The 19010-nt window shown below is 38.1% G+C and overlaps 1 protein-coding gene across 2 annotated transcripts; it reads right to left on the reverse strand.

The window, feature by feature from the left end:
- Positions 1-2916: 2916 nt before the first annotated feature.
- Positions 2917-18136, reverse strand: spata18 (spermatogenesis associated 18). 2 transcript variants are annotated; one of them, XM_079830567.1, is made up of 12 exons: positions 18006-18136; positions 16469-16574; positions 16215-16330; positions 15946-16064; positions 12341-12436; positions 12053-12187; positions 11740-11971; positions 8674-8832; positions 8303-8478; positions 7619-7742; positions 7346-7415; positions 2917-4633 (listed from the first exon to the last, which is right to left on the reverse strand). In XM_079830567.1, exons 1-12 carry the CDS (start codon positions 18090-18092, stop codon positions 4620-4622), a joined length of 1434 nt encoding a protein of 477 aa, XP_079686693.1. In that variant the 5' UTR covers positions 18093-18136; the 3' UTR covers positions 2917-4619. The 2 variants fall into 2 exon arrangements, 1 of the variants encoding a protein (XP_079686693.1); XR_013817592.1 differs by having other exon boundaries at positions 2925-4633; positions 4767-7415; positions 18006-18095.
- Between the last annotated feature and the right edge of the window lie 874 nt (positions 18137-19010).

Consider the following 19010-nt stretch of genomic DNA (forward strand, 5'->3'; position numbering starts at 1 on the left):
AGTTTCTCAGCCTTAAAGCAAGATCTCCACCTAGTGGCTCAAAAATGATTTACTGTAACCCATATTGTTCCCAGTGCTTTATTTAAACCACCCCAAATGAACTTGATAAAGCAAAAAAAGTTTTCTTCTCAGTCTTCTTATTGAACAAGCAAGGCATTTACTTAAAACGCTATTTAAATGTGAACCCTGCATAAAGGTATCAGTGTTACTTTATGCCCAGTTGCAGAAATCCAAAGGGGTCACTTAGTTTTTCCTGCAGCTGTATGCTGCATTTGCTATTTTTGTATTTTAAAATCTTCCAGTGTTTATCCAAACCAGTGAGACTTTGAATGATGAAGAGCGTTTTAGCATATACTGCTCTTTATGCATGCAGACTTCTAACCTTGGTCCGCTGGAGGTCTCAGATCTCAGTCTGCTTGAATACAATCAGAGAAACAGACGACAGTCCAGGTCAGGCAGCAACTGCGCTCAAAATAACTCCAGGTATTTCTAGGACACTGAGCAAAATACAGCATGTTTATTTCAGGAAAATGATAAGTAGCCCCTGAGTATTCATGCTGCGCCAGCCCATATTACACGGCCCCTGCTTTATAATTTGCTGGTATGACTTGGCCTTGCAGTCATTATGCAATGATATTTCTCGCCGTTCTCTCCTGTCTCACCCTATAGCAGCAGGAGGTTATCCAAAGCCAAAGCAACTATAATGCAGTAAGCAAACGGATGTGCATCATGTCTTGCTGGAACTACTATGTGCGTTTGTCTCATTGAATCCACTCTGCTGTAACCATGTATGACCTGCCTATTTATTTTACTCCATGGCTCCACTCTTGAAAATGTCCCCCTTTTTTTCTTAATTTTTCCTCTTCACTCTAAAAATGGCTGGGTTAAAAATAACCCAGCAGTAACCCAGCAGGTTGGGGTGTACAATTTAACCCAAATTCTGCTCATGTTGACCAAATGCTGGGCTATAATTTTACCTCATTAATGGTTATTTCAATTTCCTTGCAGCATAAATTTTATTTAGGTTATATAAATAATTTTATTATATATATAATGGTAATTTAGGAAATGAGTGGACATTAAACGGTCTAAATAAAAAGTATATATGGGTGCTGGTCATATAATTAGAATATCATCAAAAAGTTGATTTATTTCACTAATTCCATTCAAAAAGTTAAACTTGTATATTATATTGATTCATTACACACAGACTGATATATTTCAAATGTTTATTTCTTTTAATTTTGATGATTATAACTAAGGAAAATCCCAAATCTCAGTATCCCAGAAAATTAGAATATTACTTAAGACCAATACAAGAAAGGATTTTTAGAAATCTTGGCCAACTGAAAAGTATGAACATGAAAAGTATGAGCATGTACAGGACTCAATACTTAGTTGGGGCTCCTTTTGCCTGAATTACTGCAGCAATGCGGCGTGGCATGAGGAGATCTGTCTGTGGCACTGCTCAGGTGTTATGAGAGCCCAGGTTGCTCTGATAGTGGCCTTCAGCTCTTCTGCATTGTTAGGTCTGGCAACCGCTGAAGAACCACTGAAGCACCAAAATTGGTGCTATATAGCACTAAAAAAGGTTCCCCTATGATTACGAGCCAAGAACCATTTTTGGTGCCATATAGAACCAAATATGTATTCACGTTTCAACCACGGCCCATTATAAGATTTCTAGCAGAAGCGTCAGGTTTAGTTTTTTTATCTGTTGGCATTTACTAGAATCCATGATACCATGAATCTGAACAAGATGTCCAGGACATCCAGCAAAAAAATATGCCCACAACATTAAAGATCTAGTCACTCCAGTGGTATATTTAACCGTGGGCATGGGGGACTTTTTATCTCCGTTTGCTGCCAAAAAGCTCTTTTGTTAGTTTGATCTGACCACAGAACCAGGTCTCGTCTGAAGCTCCAGTCGTGTCTGATGCTGCTGGAGTTTGTTTTTGAATGAGCGAGGAGGATTTTTCTGTAGGTGCTTTTTGATACATTTTCTTAGGCTTTCTGACCCCAAGACTCAGCTAATCTCTGCAGTTCTCCAGCTGTGATCTTGGAGAGTCTTTGTCCACTCAAACTCTCCTCCTCTCGTGCATTAGGACGATAGAGACACACGTCTTCTTCCAGGCAGATTCATAACATCTTTAGTTGACTGAACTTCTGAATTATTGCCCTGATGGTGGAAACGGGGATTTTCAATGCTTTAGCTCTTTTCTTACAGCCACTTTCTATTTTGTGAAGCTCAACAATCTTTTGCAGCACATCAGAACTATATTCTTTGGTTTTACTCATTGTGATGAATGATTAAGGGAATTTGGCTTTTGTGTTTCTTCATATTTATACTCCTGTGGAACAGGAAGTCATGATGGGACAATTTCATGCTCCTACTCACCCTGGTCTGCCAAAAAAAAATTAATATGAATGGGAATACACTTGATTATATAGGGGTGCCAATAACTGTGGCCATCATGCACTGGAGAAAACCATAATTGATACACAACTCATAATGTGAGTTTGCAATTGTTTTACTTCACAGCTGCCTTTGCTCATATTTACCAAGGGTGCCAATATTAGTGGCGGGCATGCAGCCGTATCCTCTGCAGTTTAGTAGGATGTGAGTGACCTCTAGTGGTGTCACGTGGTTGAGGGTACAGACAGAATAATATGCTTGGACTACAGTAGGAGTCATTTCCTCACATTATAAAACATAACTTTGACTTCCTTTATATATTCCATTATTACTCAAGGAAAACTAAGTTATATTCAATTAATGGTATGACCACTGCTTGAGTCATTTTTGTGTTTTATTTGAACACATTTTACTGTATATGAAAATAAAAAAAAATCCCCTTAAACAATAAGCTTAGGCCATTAATTATAGGTCTGTTTCAGTCACTCGCACGCCATTTTGGTTTGTTAAAACAAATTTAATGAATGATTTGAGATAACATAAAAAGTACTTTTCTTGATAACAATCTCTTAAACATGATACATTTAGCAGAATAGACTGAGCACCATAAAACTATGAAATTGAGGTTTTGAACAGCTTAGAATTCCACAAATTCAAAACACTGCATTTTGATACACAGGCCATTCTTAAGTATTGAAGGGAAAAAGGAAAATACATTTTTTTTAGCACCAACATTAGGAAATTATAATTAAACTGACATTTACACTGCCGTTAAAGTGTAAATGCATTCAATAGTTTGTAAAAAAAATATATATATTTTAGTGTCTACAGATTATGTACTAGAAGAAACAAATGAATGACAGTTCAGTAGAAACACTTCACGAACAGCACATATTTAGAGTGATGAATGACAGAAATACAGATATCATTACAAAAGAGCCAATTCAATATGGATAAAAGTGCTGGCGTGCAGGTGTGACCTAGAAGACAACAGATTTTTCTCATTGGTGCTAATTGCTAGATAAAAATCCAAAATCACATACATATGAAAACTCTGCATACAAAAAAAAAGAAATAATAGCACCTTAAAGGACTTGTCCAGTTATGACAGACAAACAGAGCACCTTAACAAGCATATTTTGCTTCAAACACTATCGTTCAAGTTTAGTGTCTGTCATTTTTCTAAAAATTATTTTGAATTAAGTCTCTCAGCAAGGCTGCATCAATGTGAAAGATGCAGTAATATTGTCAAACTAAAATACAATTTAATACAACTGTCTTTCTGTTCTATTTTAATATATTTTAAAATGTAATTTATGATGGCACAGGTGAATTTTCAGCATCATTACTCCAGTCTTCAGTGTCACATGATCCTTCAGAAATCATTCTAATATTATGATCTGCTGCTCAAAAAAGCATTTCTCATTATTATCATCAATTTTGAATACAGTTGAGCTGCTAAATATTTTTGTGGAAACTTTGTAATGATTCTTTGATTAATTGAAAGTTCAACAGAGAATTTATTTGAAACAGAAATCTTGTGTAGCATTATAAATGTCTTCACTGTCACTTTTGATCAATTTATTGCATCCTTGCTGAGTAAAAATATTCACTTAAAAAATCTTACTGACCACAGACATTTGAATGTGCAAGGGTCCTAATAGACTCATTTAATAAAATGATAATGTTTAGAGAGCTATTCTCTTCACAAATCATATCAAAGTCTTGCATGATGTGACACAATGATACTAATTAGTGATTGGCTCTTTTATTATTTCGAAGGTGGGATTTGTTCCGCCATATTGCAGGTTGCACTTTCTCCCAGTAATATGAGTGCACGGTCTTTCTATATATAATGTCTGTCTTTGTTATAATATGCATGGTGCTGATCTAATACAATTAAGGTTTAACTGGCTATTCATATTGGGGCACTACCTGTCTAGTGCAATCCACTCAGGAAATGTTAGAATGGAGGTTTTTCCTCTTGTAAATGGTGCGGTTTAAACATGAAAAAATAAAGATAATTGTTTTTCACTTTAGTTTCTAGTTCATCCCCACACAAAGAAAATATGTTAAAGCTGAAAAAATATTTTAATGTTTTGATTATTCTGCTTTTGTTTGGTCATGTATCCAGTGTGAAGTGAGGTCAGGTACCAAATTTTAAAGTCGACTACTTGAGAGACGTCCAGGAGAAGGGCTTCGACTATGACTGGGCATCTGACAGACAGACAGAGAGAGAAGGATACAGCTTAAAAATCACTCACAGAGCAGCTGGAAAAATGCCTCTTATTAAAAAGCACAAATCATTTTTAGAGAAATACGCAGAGAAGAATGGAAGAATTGTACTAACCCTCAGACTCAGTGAGGAAGCGTGTGCAAGAGAGATATGAAGAAAACTTAATTGTAAAACTAATATGAATTGTGGACTATATACTACATTGTGGACCATATTGTTTTCCTTCTTTACTTTTGGGAATGTTTAAGGAATGGCTCACAATTCTGTCATCATTTACTCGCATTCCAAGCCTGTATGATTTACTTTCTTCGGAGAGTCCAAAAGAACTAGCAGAATGTCTGAGCTGTTCTCTTTCAAACAATGAAACTCTGAGTACCAGGGGTTGTCAAGCTCCAAAGAGCAAAAACGCACCATAAAAGCTCTACAAAAATGGTTCATACACTCACCAGCCACTTTATTAAGTACACCTGTTCAACTGCTAGTTTATCTAATCAGCCAATCACATGGCAAAAGACATGGGCTGCTCCTTATGCCGAGCTCACACTGCCCGATTTTAGGCCCGATTTTGACTCGCCGACAGGTTTTGGGAAATCGCCAACAAATGCCCGAAATCATAGGCAAATCGGTGCTTGTGCACGTGAGTGACAATCACACAGTGTGAATTATCAAAGACGCGATCTGAGAGAATCGCCAACGAGTTGCCGGCGTCCTTGAGATATTTGGCATGCTAAGGCCCAATCCCAATTCTATTTTATACACCTACCCGTTCCCCTTGCCCCTTGAAACAGAGTGGCAAGGCGTAGGGGTGAAAATATTCCCCTAAGAAATGGGACACCACTACTATACCATTACACGTCATCATACCCCGTTTATTTTATTAGTGTCCTGTGACATTTAGCCAGTATAAACAGCAATGAAGTGTGTAGGCTATATCAGGTGCGAGCACGTTTAACAAATTACTCACTCCCAACAGAGTTTTGCGCTTTATTTGGACTTCCCATTGGAGTGTTCACATCACTCAAATAGTGTGTTTAGCAAGCTACGGAGAAACTGGCAGCCAGGTGACACACAAGTGATCAATCCCGAGTGGCAACATACACACATTCTAGCAGCACGGTAGTCGGTGGAGGGAAACTCCTCATACCCCTTCGTTCGAAGTGTGGTCCTGAAAAATCTTAGTTTGAAGGGCTATCTGGCCCTTCCCCTTACCCCTACCACTCCAGCCAAAAGAGAATCGAGACGCTCCTACCCCTTCACGTGAACACACAAAACGAAGGGGTAGGGGAAAGGGAAGGGGTAGAAATGGGATTGGGCCTAAATATCTGGACCTGTCTGCGATTCCAACTCCTGCAAAATACGGCGATGACCTACAGCCAATGAGAGAGCAAGATACAGGGCAGCGGGAGGTTCAAGGAGGAGTTATAGACCAGAATATCAGTATTTTAATAGCTATTAACAGATATTTTTAATAACAATTCCAGTCTCGCGTGAGAACTCCGGTCTGACGCACGCGTGATCTCACGTTATTTACTTCACTTCTCACGTGTGTTTGGTTGTGAAACGTAGTTTGCGCACCGGAGAGAGAGTTGTCGTGATTCTTCCTATTGTAAAGTCATGCAGTGTGAAACCTCCTGTCGCCGATCCATCGTGCAGTGTGAACACAGCAGTGACTGAATGCTGGCCTAGATAGTCATGCAGTGTGAAAAGAGCAGTGATCCGACGAGTTTGAAAATTGTGTATTTAAAATAAGGCCTGGGACACGATTTTCAAATCTTAACCGATTTTAAATCTGGGGGAGACCACAGACATAAGGGCAGCTTCAACCAATTTTTGCGTTATAATCCTCCAAATACAAACAGATTTGTCAGGACTGTCCTGTCGATTGTAGTAACATTTTCACAGTAAAGGCTGATTTCTTTTTTCTGCCTCAACGCTGTAGGCTATGCTTCGGTTTTCATTTATACTTCTGCGTTGTTGTCCACGTCGACGTTGCAATTACACATGCAGACAGATCACAGCACTTCCTCTTTGGTGATTGGCCAATTGACCAATCACAGCGCTTGGTCCGCATCGAATTGACGTGTTACATTTTTGGAGAGGTGCATGTCAGGCTACGTATGCTACACACAGCCAACAACGTAGCTACATAGACTCCCGAGATCAAACGTGACTTGAGAAGAAAACAGATTGAGGACGATCAACTTCATCGGCTGGTTCTCCTGACGTGAGTTTTGTTTTACAGGGAAGAAAAACAAAGGCGAAAAAGAATATTGGTGATCTTCTTTCTCAATACTCCACTTTCGTGGTATGTTTGTGGTCGCCATGCACCATGCTAAATACATGCCATGAAAAATTAATGCAGTTCTGAAGGCAAAACGGGGTCCAACTCGCAAGGTGTACCTAATACAGTGGCCAGTGAGTGCATTATATTCCAACTCTTCTGAAGCCATCTGATAGCTTTGTGTGAAGAACAGACTGACTTAAATCATGATTCACTCAAATTGGTCACCATTCACTTTCATTGTATAGAAAACAGCAGCTTAGACATTCTGCTATAAATAACTCTTTCTGTGTTCCACAGAAGAAATACAATCTTACAGGTTTCAGATGTGTAGGTGAGAAATGATGATAGAATTTAACATTTTTAGGTGAACGATCCCTTGAATTGGAAGACTCAAACGTTCAGTAGAAACTCACAAATGTGCGGCTGGGGCTTCCTGAACGAGAGCGAACAGGACTGGAACTACGACTCCTGCTTCTCCACTAGAAAAAAAAAACATGTACATCCACACAAACTTAAACATTTCAATATTTAATTCTTCAATGCATAAAACAAAAACAAAAAGCATTAACAAAAATATCCACAAAAAATTCCCCTTCTTTTCTCCTTTTCTATGCGGTATGAGTTTGTCATGACTAGTATAAATGCTATTTTGATTGATTTTCCCCAAATGTCCTCCACATACCAGAGCTCCTCTCCTAGTGACCGCCTCTCCCTTCAGTATGACAGTGTCTCCCTCCAACAGTGCAGGCCACACGTGATACGCCACCAGTGGAGCGGTGAACTCGGAGTCAAAACTGCGCCTGTACCTGAGAGGAAGAGAAAGTGTGATGGGGTAAGCCACTGGTGTGTGTGTGTGTGTGTGTGTGTGTGTGTGTGTGTGTGTGTGTGTGTGTGTGTGTGTGTGTGTGTGTGTGTGTGTGTGTGTGTGTGTGTGTGTGTGTGTGTGTGTGTGTGTGTGTGTGTGTGTGTGTGTGTGTGTGTGTGTGTGTGTGGACTGGTAATCCCTACGTTATGGGGACAAAATGTCCCCACAAAGATGGCAATATCCGAAATCCTCATCCTTGTGGGGACATTTTTAGGTCCCCATGAGGAAAACATCTTATAAATCAGACTAAGTGATGTTTTTTGAAAATGTAAAAATGCAGAATGTCTCCTGTGATGGGTAGGTTTAGGGGCAGGGGCAGTATAGGGGGATAGAATATACGGTATGTACGGTATAAAAACCATTACGCCTATGGAAAGTCCCCATAAAACATGAAAACCCAACATTGGGGGTGTGTGTGTGTGTGTGTGTGTGTGTGTGTGTGTGTGTGTGTGTGTGTGTGTGTGTGTGTGTGCGTGTGTGTGTTTTATGAGCTCCACTCACTTAACATCACTGTAGAGTTCACCATCTGAGCTGAAGGCCAGGTCCAGTGGTGGGTCAAGAGTTTGCATGGCAAATGCTATTCGACATGCTTCCCTAATGAAGCTGCTGATCAGAACAAAGTCCACCTCCGGAGGGAAAGAGATGCGTGGGTTTACGTTCATTGCGTTGATCACGTCCTAAATAGAGGGAAATGTAACAATTAAAATATTTGTTACATTTACAAAAGCATATAAAAATACTAAAACAAATGAGGGTTTCTGGGGAGGGAAACATTTCAAAAGAAAAAGAGAAGTCATTTCTGACTTACCAAAGCGATAAGACAAAAAAATACGGGGTTTCAGGGTTGCTATACAGTACTTAATCAAACGTACATTAACGCTGGTCTGCACATCATACAGGTCCAGATTTCTCACAATGTAATCCACCACTGCATCCTCCAGACTCTCAGGACCAATATGAGTGGAGGAAAGGGTCTTCCTCACACGTGCTTTAAACTGCCGATAGGCCAGTTTAGCAGCCTGAAATGACTCCTGTTGGACAATACAAATTATTAATTACAATACAGCATCTTTCCCTGCTAATATAATAATATTTTTTTCATTTTTGATGAGATTAGTTCAGATTAAAAGGTGGGGTTATTTCAAAACTGCTTTAGTAAAGTGTCTCGGGCTGTGGACCAAAACAAACTTGTAGCCAATCAGAGATGGCAGATAAAAAATGCATGGAAAATGTTTACGATCAGGCAAGAAGTGTCAGCTTTCCAGCGCTGGAGAGAACTCAAGGACGCCGAGGTTGCTTTATTTCTTCTCGATAGGCAAGTACCATTGGTTTTGTTTTGTTTCACAGAACTAATATATGCTAGCTTTTGCTTGAATATGCTCGTGTGTCATGTTTGCTTGTTTGTCCATTTGCAATCGTATTGTCATTCACTTCAGCGATGATAAAAACCCGTTCATTTCCACACCGTATAAGCCTAGAGCGTCTAAAACCTCCTCACTGTCGGTTTCAAGCGTCAGCTCCCAAAGTGTGTCCGAAGTAAGATAATAAACTCCTAATATATGTTTGTTTCCTTTGGTTCCTCTTTTCGCGATCGATATAACCCTCTAATCTTGTCATAATTGTAATATGTTCGTAAGTTGGACTGTCGTGCTCGTGCTATCCAGTTGTTCATGAGAACTGTGTTTGTGTTTTTGGGATGTAAGGGATGAATTTTTCCCTGAACATTAGACCTGGATTACCATAGTAACACACATTGCTTTCACTTATTGATGGCATCATACCAAGGGGGTAATCCAGCACCCAGAAAGCGTACCTTCCATAGGCGCGGCCATTACTAACCAAGCCATCACCTGCTGTTAGCATCCCATTGACTCCCATTCATTTTGGCATCACTTTGACAGCGAATAACTTTACATCTGAGGCGTTTAAAGACTCCATTTGTGCATTGTTTATTTCTAAAGAAACACGACAATGTATAAAAGGCTCCATTACCTTGTATCTTACACTATCGCCCCGTAGAAGCCGTTTTTGTAAAAATAGGCTAACGATTGCGTCATAACCACGCAACTCTCTGTCGCACAGTAGAGAAATGACCGTTTAGACAGGAGGAGAAACTCGTAGGCAATCTTTTACTGTCTATGAGGCAATTTATTAAAATAAATAAATACTATGCAAAATGACAAAATAATGAATCAGAATATTTACCAAAAGTTGCTCCTGCTCACACTCTCCGTCTCTGCACGATTCGGTGATTCAGATTTGACGTTGCACAACTACTAGAAGACTTACAACTGTCAGCAAGGTTGCTCACGTCACATCTACATGGTCAAGCTCGGTCTGAGGCTGCGCAGTACATCAGCCATCAGGAAGTGAGTGCTTCTAATTGACTTCACTTTTCTCCGTGGAAGTCTATGAGGTCGCTGTGTCCATTTCTTTTACTGTCTATGCATCATACCCTCGGCCGGCTGGCACAGCAGATTCCGCCATAGTCATTGCCTGGGTTACGTATGTGTGGGGCGGAGCTATCAAAATAGGGGCGTGTTTGTTTTGGTGATTTGAAATCAGTTACCAGAAAGCACTTACCCCACCTTTAAGTAACTGGTATGTTAATTACAATACAGCATCTTCCTTGCTGCTATATATAATAAATATAATATAAATTAAATTTTGATTAATGGTATGTTTTTTAACCCTCTGGGGTTCTTCATTTATGGGTCACACTCAGGACCTTCGGGTCAAAAATGACCCGGAGGGCGGGATTAAGATAAAAAAAGATTTGAGTAAAATCAATGAAAAATATCTTTGTCCAATAATATTTTTTCTTTTCTTTTTTGGTGTTTTGAGATAATTTTATGATTTATAATTAATATTTATGCAATAATTATGACAAATGTTTTCCCATTGAATATAATAAAAAATATATTTTTATTAAAGCTGTATTTCATTTTAGAGTCAAGCCTAGGCCTCATGAAAGCAATTTTTAAATGACATCGGTGCCATCCGGTGGACACATTGAGCATTTTTATCACGCAATAGCTCATTTTTACCACTATAGTGGATCTTGCGTTTTATAAAATAAAAAACAAAAATCGTAGCTTCATCGTAATGGTCAAAACTTTCTGATTTTATTGGTACTTGGTATATGAACACTCAAATAAATTGGGGACAGGATTTGAAAAGTCTAAGTGGTCGTACAAAAAAATGGTCACACTCAGGACCTTTGGGTCAAAAATGACCCCCATAGGAAATGAATGGGAAATTGGCAAAAATATGAAAATACAGAGTTTTTGTTTTTTCATACAATCTACAAATCAGCCAGGATGCAGAAAAAAAGGACTCAACAGTGAAGGGGTGAATCTCTAAAACATCAAGAGTGCAAAACAGACAAAAAAAACACACAGACACACACACACACTTTTACACACAAAAAACCACGCACACACAAATGAACGTGTGCCTTTCCAAAAGCTAATTGTGTTTTTGTGTGTGTGTGTGTGTGTGTGTGTGTGTGTGTGTGTGTGTGTGTGTGTGTGTGTGTGTGTGTGTGTGTGTGTGTGTGTGTGTGTGTGTGTGTGTGTGTGTGTGTGTGTGTGTGTGTGTGTGTGTGTGTGTGTGTGTGTGTGTGTGTGTGTGTGTGTGTGTGTGTGTATGTGAGTTTTTTTTGTCTGTTTTGCACTCTTGATGTTTTAGAGATTCCCCCTAATTTTTTGGGGTGTTCATATACCAAGTACCAATAAAGTCACCAAGTTTTGGACCATTCCAATGAAGCTATCATTTTTTTTATTTTTTTTATTTATAAAACGCTTCGGGTCATTTTTGACCCGAAGTACCCCAGAGGATTAATATGTTCTATGACTTTATAAAGGACCATAATGTTATTACTAGCTTACATTAGCTGTTATCTCAGAATGGTATTTGATAAACAAAGCTATTCTTACCACAGCAGCGATGAAAAGGATCCTCTGGACTGTTTCCAGGTCGTCAATGTATCTGCGCAGGAGACTTTGGGAGTCCAGCCTCTCGGTGGCATACAGGTCTGAGAAACGGGAGACCATCCGTGCATGCCGAGAGGAACTAGTGAGCTGGGCACGTGTAGGAGACTCGCCCCTCACAGGGCTGACCGAGCGACTCCGCCTTGGAAGAGGGCTAGGTGAACGGCTCCTGACCAATCTGGAAGTGAGTTAAGAGCAAGTAAGGTTTACTTAAGTCTCATTTGCACTAAGCAACAAGCTGCTTTCATGTCAACTGTACCTCTCCTGTAGAACAGTTTTTTCAGCGGTGAGGAATGAGACCTCATCTCGTAGGATTCTGACCTGCCTCTCATAGTCATCAAGTATATCCAGCTTTCTCTTATACAGATCAACCTGATCTTGAGCAACTCGCAACCTGACACAATTCCATTATTTAACATAATATGAATATTAGATTCTCAAACATTTCACCTTCTAGTACACAAATGGTCACTCATACAGCCCATGCAACTGTCTAAATGTTCAATACACAAAGATATAAACAGAAATGTCACCGTCTCTGACTCACTCTGACTTTAGATGTAGTATTTCATCCTCTGTGGCCAACAGGGTGGTTGCAGATTTATTCTTTGTGGAATCCAGTTCAATATGGGTGTCAGCAAGCCTAGAAAGAAATAATAACACTCAAAAAATGTAGATTTATTTGTATGAAGTGTAAATTGCAACCTTTCTGTATTATGACCAGTGTTGGGGAAAGTTACTTTGAAAAGTAATGCATTACAATATTGCGTTACTCCCTTAAAAAGTAACTAATTGAGTTACTTAGTTACTTTTTAAGAAAAGTAATGCGTTACGTTACTTTTGCGTTACTTTTTCTCACCTGGGCTGGGCTTGTTTTTGTTTTTTTTTATAACAAAAAAAGTTATATTTTTGTAAAGACCTCTTCATACCAAAATTGAAATAATAAGCCCCAGGCTGAGGTAAAAATGCAAATTCACGCATGAACAGTAGAGGGCGCAGCTCTGCTGTGCTGCCATTCTGGATAATGATAGAATAGGATGCAGGAGAAAAAAGTTTTACCAATAAAAACAACAAATCTAGTAATTTTCATCATCAAAGGTCTGCAGCAAGACATTGGTAAATTAAATATAAAGGTAGATTAAATGCATAAAAATTGTTGTTTTATTTAACATTTAACACAAGGTTTGCATAGTACTCTGATTTTGCATTTGACTGATTTTATTCGTTTTGAGGAGTACAGAATCTTTATTGTGCAAGTGAGATGAATAAATGCTCACATTTAGTCTAGAACTACAATAACCATCATGTTTACACACAACGCCTCTGCACTTATTTTTCTCAACATGGGGACAGGAGAGCTGTCAGTCAAATTAATGTGAAAAAGTAACTCAGATATTTTGCTGTAAATTTGAAAAGTAATGCGTTACTTTACTAGTTACTTGAAAAAGTAATATTATTACGTAACTCAAGTTACTTGTAATGCGTTACCCCCAACACTGATTATGACGTATTATGTATTAGGGTAAATTAATACAATTTTGTGTAATGGAAATTATGAAATTTCTATAAACTTGAAATGTACCCTCATTATACTCCAAATACTATTTTTCCTAGAAGAAATAAAGGACTTTTTAAAGAAACTTCATACAGGTGATTTCCATAAAATGGCATTCATGGAGGCATAGGGCTGTTAAAGGCACAATATGTAATTTTCACCTGTAGAGGTCCCTTAATCAAAACATGATTTCTGAATAATGAGAGTTGTTGTCTTCACCTCTACAGCCGGTGGAAAAAAATCCAAAGGGACTACAATATAAAACTGGAAATCGAGGGTATCGCGGGTATGATGTCATTGATAGGCGATGCATGAACAAGGTCCGTGTCCTGGTTAAAATTGCTTATTTCTCTGGATTTAAGTATTCTTGGAAACATTTGGGATAATGCAAGTACTCAAGTCAACAACATTTATAACATTGTTCGAGTGGTTTTTGGATATTTTAATCCATAAATCGTACATATTGTGCCTTTAAGCTCCAAAAAGGACAAAAAAAATCACTATGAAAACACCATAAATGTATAGTACATACTTAAAGGATTAGTTCACCCCAAAATGAAAATTTCCTGATAATTTACCCACCCCCATCTCTTCCAAGATGTTCATGTCGTTCTTTCTTCAGTCAAAAAGAAATGAAGTTTTTTGAAGAAAACATTCCAGGATTTTTCATCATATAATGCTTTTCAATTGCAACCAAAATGTTGAAGGTCAAAATCAATGCAGTTTCAAAGCTTTTCGATGGGCTTCAGAGGCTCTGCGTGATCCCAGACAAGGAATAGGGTCTTATCTAGCGAAACGGTCGGTCATTTAAATAAAATGACTAAAAATGAATATTTTTTTTAACCTAAATTGCTCATCTTGCGCAGCTCAGCTTAGCTCTGCTAAGGATGACGTAATCACGTCGGAACGGTCATGCTAGACATAGTCAGAAGTACTGCCCCTGTGTTTACAAAGTGCACATGTGAAGACTAATACAAACGCCCTTTTTAGCAAAAAAAAGCTATCAGATGATTTTGAAGTAGAAAATTTTGTGTTTTTGCTAAAGGGCGTTTTGTATTAGTCTTCACATGTGAACTTTGTAAACACGGGGGCGGTACTTCTGCCTACGTCTAGCATGATCGTTCCCACATGATTATGCAATCCTTAGCACCTCGCAGAGCTGCGCATGAACAATTTAGGTTAAAAAGTATATTCATTTTTATTTTTTAAATAGCCGTTTGCTAGAGAAGACCCTATTCCTCGTCTGGGATCACGCAGAGCGTCTGAAGCCCATCAAAGTGCTTTGAAACTGCATTGATTTGGACCTTCAGCATTTTGGTTGCAATTGAAAAGCATTATACGCACAACCGGCGCAACGTCATAGAAAGTCTCTGAACAGATTCACACCCCCTTTTAGGGGAAAATAAACTAGACTCCCATAGACTTCAATACAAAATAGCGACACAAAATAGCGACACAAAACAACGTCCGTACACAGCCGGCAGGCGTGAATAACTTAAGAAATCACCAATATTAAACATGTCAAGTAATTATATGTCCAGTCTGGAATGTTTTCTTCAAAAAACTTAATTTATTTTCGACTGAAGAAAGAAAGACATCTTGGATGAGATGGGGGTGAGTAAATTATCAAGAAATTTTAATTTTGGGGTGAACTAATCCTTTAAAGCAAACTATTGTCTTGCTAGATGAAGACGTTAAAGGGTTAGTTCACCCAAAAATGAAAATTCTGTCATTAATTACTTACCCTCATGCCGTTCGACACCCGTAAGACCTCCGTTCATCTTCGGAACAGAAATGAAGATATTTTAGTTGAAATCCGATCGCTCAGAAAGGCCTCCATTGGCACAATGCACGGTACACTCTCAAGACCCATAAAAGGTACTAAAGACGTCGTTACAAAGTCCATCTCACTACAGTGGTTCTAAAATAACTTTATGGAGTGACGAGAATAGTTTTTGTGCGCAAAAAAACCCCTAAATAACTTATATAGTGTAACTTATATAACTTATAAATGACTTATAGTGATGACGATTTCAAAACATGGCATCATGAAGCTTCGAAGCGTTATGAATCAGTGAGTCGAATCATGATTCGGATCGCGTGTCAAACCACCAAACTGCTGAAATCGAGTGATTTTGGCGCTCCAAACTGCTGATTCGGCTCACTGATTCATAACGCTTCGAAGCTTCATGATGCCGTGTTTTGAAATCGTCATCACTATATAAGTCGTTACTTTGGGGGGGTTTTGCGCACAAAAACTATTCTCATCACTCCATAAAGTTATTGCAGAACCACTGTAGTGAGATGGACTTTGTAACGACGTCTTTAGTACCTTTTAAGGGTCTTGAGAGTGTAAAGTGCATTGTGCCAATGGAGGCCTTTCAGAGCCATCAGATTTCAACTAAAATATCTTCATTTCTGTTCCGAAGATGAACGGAGGTCTTACGGGTGTCGAATGACATGAGGGTAAGTAATTAATGACAGAATTTTCATTTTTGGGTGAACAAACCCTTTAAGAGGTCAAAAAAAATGTATGTTTGATGAATCCTTCACAAATAAGATATATAACTTTAATCTAGTTTAGACTTGATACTGACTCCTGTTTAACTGAATCCAACTCTATACGTGTAGAGCACAGCCGGTCTTCTATTTCCTGCATGTTGCTCTCATGAGCTGAGGACAGGTCACGAATCTTCAGATCTTTCTCCACAGATTCCTGAACAGCACATACAAAAGTATAAGCGGCAACACCAAAATACACATACATGGGCAAGTATAGCAACTCAGGATCATTATTTCACTCATGAAACATGCATGTGGAACAATTTTAAAGACAGCCGTAGAGGATTCTGGATGTCCAGCTGACCTGAATCAGGCTAAGGCTGGTATCCGAGGAGACAGATGAAGCTGCAATGGTGAAACAAGAGCCAAGCCATGGTAAAAGGCGAGATTTCAGTGTGTCAACCCCTGAATAATGTCCCCCTGAAGAAGAACGAGGACATAGAATCTGCTTGAACATTAATATTGAACATCAGCAAGAGGGAATGATGATGGGACATGCTAGAGCTGAATGAGACTCTAAATATTGTACATAAAGAGAAGAGCGAATCTGTTTGTTACCCTCTTGTGCTGTAAGGTTGAGTATGGTGAACAATTGACCCTGGATTTTAGAGGTGAGCTCCACCAGCTCACAGCACCTATTCAGGTTCTGGTCACAAGAGAACACCTGAGAGAAAATATGACCAAAGGTGTCAGAGATAAGACAGCTAGTTGTATGCAACAACAAAGCAGATATTGAACTTCCTGATCAAGTAGCATGAAAACGATTCATTTTATTTTTTGGCATTTGCTTATAGTGACACATTTCAATTTGATATTCCAATTTATAATTCCAAGTTCTTTGTTTTGAAGGTAAAATATATTTATATTACAAATGACAACATAATGGCTCAATAAATAGTAAAAGATTATGACTACTGCAAATCTCTTTTTCAAGAAATTGAGGCACCAAATTTTGAGACGCGCAGAAATATCTAAATTACTTTAATTCAGAAACTGAAAACATATTTATCACAGACATTTTTGAAGAATAACTTCAAACTTCGAATTCCTGATTCTTAATCATTAGAGAAGACTATACTGTAAATTTCACTACATAAGAAAAGAGCAAAAACTCTTTTTTTTTACCATTTACTTACAGAATACAAAAGTGAAGAGCCAGAAGAAAGAGCTGGGGTTCAGGGACAGACAAACATTACATCACGTGTGAATTCAGAGAAAGAAAGAAAAGTATATATAAGATATATCTGATCACAGACGTGCAATTTGAAGTAGGCCTAATGATATACATAAATGTAAAAATTTAAATATAAAACTAAATAAATAAATGAGGAAGTATCAATTAAACAGATCACATAAACATAACAATCCTCCCCACAAAACATAAAATAATATTAAATAAAATTCAATTTTTCTCATTTTATTTTATTCTTTAATCAGGGACAATATTTCAAATATGTAAAAATGCGCCAGATTTAGCCAACACTGGCTAATTTTCATCCGTAGTCCCTTGATGATAGCCTACTAATGATACAAAAACACCACAAAGGGAGCATACATTAAAAGTTTTAGTAGCCTTTTCGTTACAGGAGGTAGATAAGGATTTAATATATATATTAACATTTTCTTGAAAGAGAGAAAAATTGGGGGAAGAGCAAAAAACTCCTGCGAGTTCAGAAAACACAAGCCTGACGGGAGCGCGCACGTTTCCTCTCAGCCTATCAGAAGAACTTCCCATGAATGGAGTCGCCGTTGTCCTGACAACGAGCGTCCATAGAAACCAAACTTTGCTGCAAAAGCAATTCAATAAAGCAAATATAGCTCATGTCTGTTGCTATATAAGCACAATGCCGGGCACCCTTGCGAATATAAATTCAAGATGCCCGCCTAACAACTGTAGGTTGCGGTGCATATTGAGTTATGCCAAACCCCACCCACAAAGCAGATATATAAATAGTTTATATGCATTTGGTGAAAACAGCCTCCAGACAGAATCTCAAATATCCCAATCTGGAATCAGTGACTCTTGAATTTGTGCAAAGTCTAGCAACTATTGTAAAGCTCTCTAATGCAGTTTGAAGTAATGATGATGACTTACATGGTAGTCTTTGTACCAAGCCTCCAGTTTGTCCTGCAAAACACTGTACGGAGAGGAGTTCACCAGTCTTCGTAAAGTGTCAGCCATGGCTGCTGTAATCCTGCTTCAGGACGTCCCAGTGCCTTTAATCCAGCAGCGCGGGTGCGCGCTTTGTATTTATACTGCTGGTCAAAGCCCACCACTCACACCCTTAACTTTCACCGAAACCACGGACGCGCTTTTAGTTGTAGCAACGGTTTGCTAGACATCTCAGTTTCAGGAAATATAGATGTATAAGCACAATGTGGACAGCCCGAACTCCATTCTGTTACTCAGTGTATCTCTGAAGGCTCAGATCTCAGTGATGAAATCTCACACTGTTAACTGGGCGTCAGATGTCAAGTACAGGAAGATCTTTATTTACATTCTCTTGAAGAACAGCAGGTGTAATGCCTTCATTGATTTTCCATCATTTAACTTTATATCACGTGACATTATGCACGCCATCTGATCATCATTAAATAAAAAATAAATTATTTTCAACAATGCTTTACAGCTATTGCTAAAATTTAAACAATTCCAGCAACTGTGACCTAGTAACACACAAAACACTAAAAAAAACATAGGCCTAGATTTATATAAAATAATAATAATATAAAAGGCTAAATAAAAAGACCTCAATGGGCACATAACTTATAACTTAATTTATTTTATTTTTTTACTTGCTACATAATTACACTAAAATTATTTTCTGAAAATTAAAATAGTTCATACTTTTAAAAAAATTACATTGTCTTTTAAAATAGGTTATAATTTTCACTAAAATGTTTACTGTAGTTTCTGTTAATATTTAGAATAATAAAACTGGGAAAAGAGGGTTGTATTTATATAAAATAATAATAATAGCATAAAATGCTACATAAAACACCTCAATGTAAACATAACTGATCACTTTAAAAATGTAAAAGTACTAAATTATTAAGCAATGCTCATCTTTACCACCTACATAATTACGGTAAAAATATT

This window comes from Gobio gobio (genome assembly GCF_949357685.1).
Source record: "Gobio gobio genome assembly, chromosome: 12".
Classification (NCBI taxonomy): Eukaryota; Metazoa; Chordata; class Actinopteri; order Cypriniformes; family Gobionidae; genus Gobio; species Gobio gobio.